This window comes from Homalodisca vitripennis, chromosome 5 (assembly GCF_021130785.1).
Source record: "Homalodisca vitripennis isolate AUS2020 chromosome 5, UT_GWSS_2.1, whole genome shotgun sequence".
Classification (NCBI taxonomy): Eukaryota; Metazoa; Arthropoda; class Insecta; order Hemiptera; family Cicadellidae; genus Homalodisca; species Homalodisca vitripennis.
This window is the reverse complement of record NC_060211.1, coordinates 163,535,313-163,545,000: the sequence shown is the minus strand read 5'-3', so window position 1 is coordinate 163,545,000 and position 9,688 is coordinate 163,535,313. Positions and strand designations below refer to the sequence as shown.

General features: G+C 31.6%; 1 protein-coding gene across 3 annotated transcripts; it reads left to right on the top strand.

The window, feature by feature from the left end:
• Positions 1-301: 301 nt before the first annotated feature.
• Positions 302-5,812, top strand: LOC124363093 (ubiA prenyltransferase domain-containing protein 1 homolog). 3 transcript variants are annotated; one of them, XM_046818203.1, is made up of 2 exons: positions 302-432; positions 2,070-5,812. In XM_046818203.1, exon 2 carries the CDS (start codon positions 2,107-2,109, stop codon positions 3,055-3,057), a length of 951 nt encoding a protein of 316 aa, XP_046674159.1. In that variant the 5' UTR covers positions 302-432; positions 2,070-2,106; the 3' UTR covers positions 3,058-5,812. The 3 variants fall into 3 exon arrangements, with proteins under 3 accessions (XP_046674159.1, XP_046674157.1, XP_046674158.1); XM_046818201.1 differs by having other exon boundaries at positions 322-535; XM_046818202.1 differs by lacking the exon at positions 302-432 and adding an exon at positions 451-652.
• The last annotated feature ends 3,876 nt before the right edge of the window (positions 5,813-9,688 follow it).

The following is a 9,688-nucleotide window of genomic DNA, read 5'->3' as shown; positions in this document are numbered from 1 at the left end:
GTAAGACAGTCTAGGCTTGTATGTTACAATAATATAAAACGAAGATAAAATTTTCGAAATACTAAGGGTGCGTCTGAAAGACACCGTTATTCGATTCTTTTAAGTGTTTCGATTCTCCCATCACTAAGTAAAAACTAAAATTACTATAAAAATTCTATATCGACAGGTCAGGAATTAACGGCCTCTTGATCCTGGCAAGGCAAAAAGAGCTAGAAAGCACTAAGCCTAGTCAGGTTAACAGTCTTTGATTATACTCGCTATTGTCGTCAGGGTTGTGTTTATGGTAAATATTGCATTAAGAGTATAAATAATTGTATTCAATTCAGAAGTGTTCGAACTCATTTTGAGATATTCGAATATGTGATTACCCGGGCTGTATTCGAATAGTATTCTATTCGATTCTCCCATCACTAGTTTCACAGGTTTCACTAGGTTGGTTTTATTTAGGTATCAATGAAAGAGTGCGAGTCGATTTCTATATTCGTAACCTATCTGAAACTGTTGGTAGATGATTGATTGTAACTAAATAAAACTGGTAGGCCTAAATACATTTTTTGTGGCATATTAATTTTGGTAATACTTATTGTAGTGGTAATATTTTGAATCTGATTACTGGCATGTAATGTTACTCAGCAACTTAATAATCTGTTAGGTTAGTCACCAAGAGGTTAAATTTTAAGTGCTTCTTTGAGTTTAAATTTCAAATTCAAAGAAGTCAAATTACAAATTTTTTTACGTTAGCCTAAGTGTGCATAAATATTAAATTCTTAACTCTACATATTACTTCAACTTCTCTAGTTAATTTAATGAAGGATTCTACTTGACTTTAAGCTACTTTATAGTCAAGGTACAGATTTACTAAGACCCTCAAATCAAATGTTTAATATTGTCCTTTGTGGCTTTAGAATACAATTTTAGAACTGGTATGCGACAAATCTACTATAAAATTACATCAAATTTAGTACAAACTTTTATCATTGCTCAGATTTTCATCCAATTTTCTACAAAAAAAAGTATTTCAATCGACAGCTCATGTCTCGTGAACGCAACACAGCTAACATGCTATTTGCTGTGTAAACAATCAATACTGAGTGATTATTCTTATGAATCTGCAGCTAGATTTTGCAGAATAATGTATAATGAATTATGTATATAAAAGGTTTAACATGTCAACAACGACGATAGCAATATTTCAGTTTTTTTTACTTTATCCTAGGAATTAGGCCTACTTTAGCTGGACTATTACACTGTCTGTAGTGTACACGGTGGCAATAGTTGTATAAATCACTGTCTGTAGTGTACACGGTGGCAATAGTTGTATAAATACCAGTAGTTAGCTATCTTTGCAAGCTTCAAATATTAGAAACTGCATTTTTGTTAATTGTGTGGGAAAATCTACAGATTTAATTTTAGTAGTAGTAAAAAGCTGCCATCATCTGAACCCCACTTGTCAACAGAAGCAACTGTAATCGAATGTTGCTCTGATCAATACCAGAGTATATTTATTAGCATAAGAAAAGAGACATAAAAAATGTAATCTGCTTTCTAGATAGCCCTGGTATCTGAGCTTAGCCAGAAGTGGTGTAAAATGTTCGGGACTGTTCAGACTATTCTTTCCCACAAAAAATTGTTGAAAATTAAAATTTTGGATTTAGTTTGAAGTAGTCCATAAATATTGAGACACTTAAAAATGGATTTCAAGAGCATAAATGTCAATATTTGGGTTTATCCATTCAGGACCAATGGTTAAGAGGTAAATTGTGTCCCAGTCATGTAGTACCTTAAGCCAGTTCAACGCAAGTTTAATTTGGATTTGGATGGTTAATTATTGTCCTGAGCTGACTTTGAGTGACATTGGGTGAAGGAAACTTTATAGGGGTCTTCATTCCAAGGAGCTTTGGACATATACCTACAAATACTAACATATTTGCCATATACTTACAAATCAAAAGGTGCTTTAGAGTTTCCAGCTCTAATAGTCAGGACACAATGGCTATATACAGGAGTATAGAGTTTTGTTTTCACATGTTCAGTTTCTCCTGTGTTATTTGATGTTTTTTTTGTTTCAGGTTGTTAGCAAATCAGTGGTAACACAAAACATCAGCCATGATAAATGGAGGATCTAAAGATGCACAATCCAAGCCGTACTTGATGAAACTGTCTTCCTATGTCCTTGCAGTTCGACCATGGTCTCTGAGTGCTTCTGTCATGCCTACTCTGCTCGGCTGTGCTATTTCTACAAAATTCAGTGACACAAGGACCAATGAATGGAGTTTCGTTATTCTTCTGCTCACTTTAGTGATAATTGTCTCAGTTCACGGTGCAGGAAATGTTGTAAACACATATTTTGACTATGTTAAAGGCATAGACAGTAAAAAAAGTGATGACCGAACCTTAGTGGATCATATTCTATCCAAAGATGAAGTGGTCACTCTGGGAGCGATGCTTTATGCAGTGGGTTGTGTCGGGTTCATCACGCTCGCTGCCGTGTCACCTGCAAAGATGGAACATTTAGCTTTGGTTTATTTCGGCGGCCTCTCCAGTTCGTTTTTGTACACCGGAGGGATCGGCTTGAAGTACATCGCTCTTGGTGACGTTATTATATTAATCATTTTTGGACCAATATCAGTGCTATTTTCCTTCATGTCACAAACGGGTCGATTGGAATGGGCGACGATATACTACGCTATACCACTAGCCCTCAATACAGAAGCTATTTTGCACAGTAACAATACCAGGGACCTGGAGAGTGACCAACATGCGGGCATCGTCACTCTAGCCATCATTATTGGCCACACTGCTTCGCATATTCTATATGCTTTTTTACTCTTTACACCTTACATTATGTTTGTAGTGTCAGCAATGAGGTATTCCATTTGGTTTCTGTTACCCCTGGTAACATTGCCTTCTGCCTTCAGAATTGAAAAACAATTTCGTTGTCCAGAGACGATCCAGAAAGTACCCAAAGAAACTGCCAAACTCAACTTGTTTTTTGGATTCCTCTATGTGCTCTCCTTGAGCTTGGCGGATACACAACGTCTTCCATTTATCAACTAAGTGTTGGTATTAAAGCAGTTTTTGTAAATTGTTGAATTTAACAGTTTACTTAATTAATTTCTGTAAAGTTATCTATTTTTAAACAAAGACTGTAGCTGCCTAATTTGCTGGTAAATTAAAAATTTAACCAGTCAATGGAAAATATACCAGAAAACAAAAAAAAGTAAATTACACAACTATATCTACAGTGTGGCTTTTAAATGCTATGATCACAGAATTTATCCATCTCGGTGGTAATAATGTTATTTGCTAAGTATCATAAAATACATTACAAAATAATGACACGTTTTCCTGTATTGCTCAATGATTAAATACTATACTTAAATTTGTAAAGAACGGAACAATATATTTGTTTTAGCGAAAATACTTTTGTTACAAGTTTGTCGAAGGGTCTCAAACAATGTATTAAGTTCTAGTACAAGTATGTGAGGTCACTGTAAACTGAAATGACAAATCTTATTTATACAAAATTGTGGCCACATGGCCCTTTTTACATGTCATGTATGAAATAATAGTATAATAATAAAATAAAACTAACAAATTAAAATCTAACTGTACAAAAAATCCAGTCTGTTATTTCCAGTAATACACTCATATTTTTTATAATTATTTGTTATGAGTTGTGTGTATAACAATGTGCATAATTACTATCACATTTTAGAATTTAGCAGTAGAGACTACTTTATAATAATAACTTCGCCCTCAACAAAGTCATTTTTTATTCCATTTCATCAAATGTTATGTACATACCATAATTTGCCACATTGAAGTTTACCTTTGTAAGAGCTGTAATTCCTATCAGACTCATGTGTTATTGGTGTCATAACACGACAGTTGCATAAATTACCAAAACACAATATGGTTGTTTATTTACAATTTATGTAAATACGAGATATGTTCAGAAAGTAATGGGAATTTTCATTTTTTTAAATAATATTTATGTATTCGTCTATGTTTTCACCTTCAAAATAGTCCCCATTAGATATTTTGCAATTGTGCCAGCACTTCTTTCAATCCTTTAAACACTTCACAAACTCGATCGATGGAATAGCCTTTAGCTCTTTCAGCGATGCACTTTTAATATCATTTATGCTTGTAGAACAACAGCATAAAAAAAATAAAGAAATATAAAATAAAAACGTCACACAGAGCCATGTTTGGAGAATATGGAGGAAGGGGCATCGTTCCTATACTGTTTTTGGAAAAAAAGTCATGAATAAGCAATGAAGTGTGAGCAGGTGTATTGCCATGTTGGAAAAACCATGGATTGTTTTGGCACAAATCTGGGTGTCTTTTCGGATTACTTCACACAAATGGCATTGAACTTCCAGGTAATACACCTCATTGACCATTTGATTTTATGGCAAGATGCATGATGCACTATGCCATTAAAATCGAAGAAAACAGTGAGCATAACCTTCACGTTGGACTGCACTAGTCAAGCCTTTTTCGGTCTTGGCGATCCTGAATACCTCTACTTGGACGACTAAGCTTTAGTTTCGACCTCATATCCGTGAACTCATGTTTCGTCACCTTTGCAGCATTTTTTCAATAATTGCAATGCCGTTGACTTCATTTAGTAACTTTTGAGCAACCACTGTTTTTGTTCAAAATTCAACAATTTTGAAACAAGTTTTGCTGTCACACGTTTCATACCCAAAACATTCAAAAAAATTTCATGGCATGAGCCAATTGATATGCCAACATTATTAGCGACTTCTCTGCTCGTATTATGGTGATCATTCATAATGATTTCATCCACTTTTTTCACGTTTTAATTGGTTGATGTGCTGGGACATCCGGAACGTTCTTCATTTTCAATGTCTTCACTGTCAAACATTCATATCACTCGTAAACCCTTGTTTTACTCAGCAAACTCACCATAGGCGTTTGTTAACATTTTCCACACTTTGATACATTTTATTTCATTTTCCACACAAAATTTGATTTGAATTTTTTTAACAAATGGAAAGTGCAGATTTCTTAAAACACATCTAGTCTTAGCATCTGCCACTGAAAAAGTAAACAATGCATACAGCTGGAAATTTTAGTATACTTCACAAGCATGAGTACCAACATAATAAAAAAATCTTGATAATCGGATTTTCCAAACCCACGAAACTTAAAAACTCCTGTTACTTTTAGAACACATCTCGTATTGCAAACAAAACAGCTGTAAGGAGGGTATATTTTATGTATGGCTGTTAGTTTGAAATATTTGTAAAAAATTGAAGCTGTTTTGATAGTTTAAAATTTTAATGTGTTCAGGGTTGTTGTACGTAATAAGGCCTGGCTATCAAACTGAGTCAAAGTATATGTAAGTACTATTTGGTTTCAGTTACTTATTTACTTAAAATTGTGGCTTTTAAAATGTTCACTAGTCCATGTGTTATTCCATAAGTCTATATACATAGAGGGTGTTTCAGAACTCTTGCACAATTTCAGAGAGTGTTCCTCTTAAAGTAAAATAGTTTTCATCGTTATGAGCTTCATTATTTCTATTTCTGTGTCATTAAACATTTCCCAAGGAATTCCAAACCATAAGAACACAAATAGTTTAATGAACGTCTATTTTATGGTGTCTAATTGTAAAAAAAAGTATCCTTACCTATTTCAACATGACTGCTATTTAACCGAGTGCCAAGAGCAGATTTAGTAGGCCCTCAAGTAATTCTGAGAAATGCCATGGGACGGCTAGATTGGCTTTACAAGTACTTTCTATTTCTGTTGCTTAATAATGTTGGCGTTGTACTTGGTCTCATTTTATACATAATAAATCAAATACAATTAGATTACCTATCTTGATTTGATCTGTTCCTGCTGGTAATGCTATTTGTCAAGTACGAGAGTCAACTATATATGGGTGCAGAGTAAGCTGGAACAGATCAAATCAAGATAGGTAATCTAATTGTATTTGATTTATTATGTATAAAATGTATATATATATATATATATATATTATATATATATATATATATATATATATATATAAATTTCAATAAACATTGAATCACAAAAAGTTATATATATATATATATATATATATATACATAATATAAGTAATTTGTATATAAATAAATAAAAATAAATATTATATGTATATAAATTAAAATTCAGTTACACAAATATGTATTTGATTTTTTGAAACTTGGTGTATTGTTGTGAAAAAGGTACAAAAAAAATAAATTAAGACCACAGAATGTAAATTATTTATTTTCAAAATTTAACAAATTTCTTTTTTTATATTTTTTGTTTAAACTGTTCAACAGATGATTTAATTTAAATAAATGTTATAGTTATAATACCACAAAAGTGCTTGGCAAATTGTCATTCAAAGGGTTATAACTGACTTGTAATAACGTAATAAATAACTATTCTATTATTATTAAAAATAACTTTCATTCCGGAGATGGAAAAATGTAATTTCTGTCTGTTTGCATGAAATTTGCAGCAAAAACATGTTAGCATCATGTGGTATGGCACACTCCTACCTTGTATTTTACAAGAATAACTTTTTTTGAAAATTAGAATCACAAATCCAATGATACCCTGTTCAAAGGAATTGTACTGGAAATAAATAAAATTATATATAGATATTAAATTATTATATATATATATATATTTTAACACAAGCATGCAGATCATTGGTTCCATAAGCTATGTCTACGTGTAACAATTAAATTATGAATACAAAACTTAATCAAGTAATGTAATAACAGTTTTATCAAATTCAAAATTTAAAAAAATACCTACGTTTAGCGTACTGAATATTACAGCAGTACAAAGTAATTAAAAACTTTAATATTATTGATCAATAGTAGTTATTTGTTTAAACATATATAGTTTTTACAGACTGAATTACAACAAAATGTAGTTCAGTTTTAACCATTAGTGTTGTGTTTTTACTTTGTACGAGGTTTTTAGAATTAGTGGAGTTGACATATTACATTACATGGATGTGATTCCTGACTTATTGGTGTCACAACGCTCTGTTATAATTTGTTTATTTTAACCAAGATTGTAGTTATTTGATTATTCACCCGAGGAAGATATCTGATTGCAGAGCTCGTAATGTAGTCTTACTGATTGTTTTTATCACCAAACAATAGCAAATTTCTGGAAAAATCTTGTTTCCTTATTGAGATATTTTGAGTTAAGGTTGTTAAATGGCCATTATTTTAAAGGGCCTTTTAACAAGGATAATACTTAAATTTCTTTTACAATAGACACCAATTAAATAAATTTTAATACATTTTTTTACTTAAAATAAAACATTCTTAAGAAAAGGTGTTCTATAAAAATGTGTGGATGGATTAAAAACAAAGCTCCTTAAAAATATAGCATTGCTTATTTGAATATTATCATGGGAATCATCTCTAAAATTATATAACATAAGTTTTGAAACACCCTCTGTATATTATATATATATATATATCAAATATCGAGAGTTAATTTTGAAATTTGGTAGTCATGTTGAGTGAGATGTGAAAACATTTTCTGGAAATTCTTTTATGGGGGTTATTGGCAGATTTTTAATTCAATCAAAACAAAAACTGCGATAGATTGTTTGTACTGCAACACACAGTAGTTATTTGTATGGCAGCTTTTTTCTTACAAATTATAATGATGTATATGTAAAGATGAATTTTCATGAGGTTATTAGAAAGTGGTGTAACAATTATACACCACTTCTTACTGCCTCAGATTCGCTAAGAACATTATTTATTGCAGTCATAATCATACTGTAAAAAGCGTTCATGTATCAATGAAAGATCTGATTAAAGTATTTTATATTTAATTTAGGTTGTATAATACTATTTAAGTTAATGATTAATGTTATGCAGTTAAATGTATTATAAAAGTTTAAAATATTTATTGCTACTAGTAATCTGTAAGTAATTAATTGTAATTGAAACTAACACAATTAACTTTAAATTGATTTTTATAAAGTTTTAATTATTTATGATGTTGTGAAATAAAGTATTTATTTGACATGAGTTTTGTGAGTAATTATTTTACTGTCAACCGATTACACTATTTGCCTTGCTATCATTATCCAGCAAAGCAATTATTATTATTGCTTTGGTAGCATTATAATAGCTTTTCTTGAGCTACATCCCCAATGTCCCTGATCTCATTGACTTCACAAATAAATGTGTGTAACATCAGGAATAGACGTTTGAGGACTGAAACTACCCTTCCTGAAGGATATTTCTAGTGTATAAATACACTAATACTGTGCATCACCCTGGGATCTAGTTCCCTTCAGTGGAGAAGGTGAAAGGTTTAAAGTAAAAGTTTGAAGTTATGGCTAAGAACTATTACTACATATGGATATTACACTACTGCATATTTAATATTTGCTTAAAGGTACAGCTAAAAGTATATTTTCTGTAAAACTTGTAATTTTCTTATATGGATATTTTCTTATTCTGTGCTAAAAAACAGTTGGTGAAAAGGTTGAAACAGGTTTTGTTACTATAAATCATACACTGCTTTCAAGACTATACAAATTTATAATAATAGATACGAGTCCACAACACAATATCTAAGAGTAAGAGAAACATGTCGAGTACTGATAAAAGCTATGCTAATGTTATTGCATACCAGATGATCCCTCAAAACCCTAATAGAATGTTTGACTAACAATCTGCACAGTTTCCTTGAGAAATTTGAAAATATTTTCATGTAGTTTTCATATCAAATAGGTACTCTTGTAAACTTATTAACAACACTCATTTCAAAACTAGACAATAAATTCCATGCTTCCAAATAGTCTGTAAAATGCAAATTGCTTGATTAGATATTATCAAGATGCCAAACTCTTTCTACCTCAACGTAGAATGGATATTTTGCAGATTTCTGAAACACATTTTACTTCTAGAAGTTGTTTCAATGTTCCAAACTTTATTATACTCTATAAACCATCCCAACGATAGAGCACGCAAGGGATCAGCTGTTTCCGATCAATAAGGAAATGAAATATTGTGAACTTCTGAAGTTGCAGAAGCTTCCAGTATTTTTTTTTTTTTTTTTTAACTCATTGTGGACCTATTAGGTTGTCAGCAGTGTAATGACCTCCCTGTACCATTCATGAAAAACAATTCAATGACTTATTCTCTGTTCTTGGTAGGAGGAGATTACAGCACTGAAAATATTAAATGGAATTCCAGATTATTAACATCAAAAGGTTGGGACTTGTACAAGTTATAGATGGGAACCAGCTGTAGCTGGTAATAGGTTGGCTGTCAACTGGTGAAGCTACTTACTGACAAACTGACAGGAATAAAATAACTAACCTTTTGGACATTTTCATGGTGAAGGGAATTCCATTATCTGAAGAAGAAATCTGTCATTATCTTCTTGTTTAGATTTGTCTTTTAATCATTCTCCAGTTATATTAAGTATAAATGATCGAGCCCTAACCAACCCAAGACCACCTGTGTTACAAAATAGATATTCAGACTGGAATACCTTTAAGGAAGAAATTAATTCTAGTGTTAAACTCAAGATTCCCTTGAAATCCCCTGGTGACCTAGAAGTAGTAGTTAATCACCTCATCACAATTATTCAGAATGGTGCTTGGGCACAAACACCTGACATATCTTACAAACAATAGGGGAATATTATA

Bases quoted from the DNA above. Each gene is read 5' to 3' on its own strand.
- LOC124363093 (XM_046818203.1), top strand. From the start codon at position 2,107: ATGATAAATGGAGGATCTAAAGATGCACAATCCAAGCCGTACTTGATG.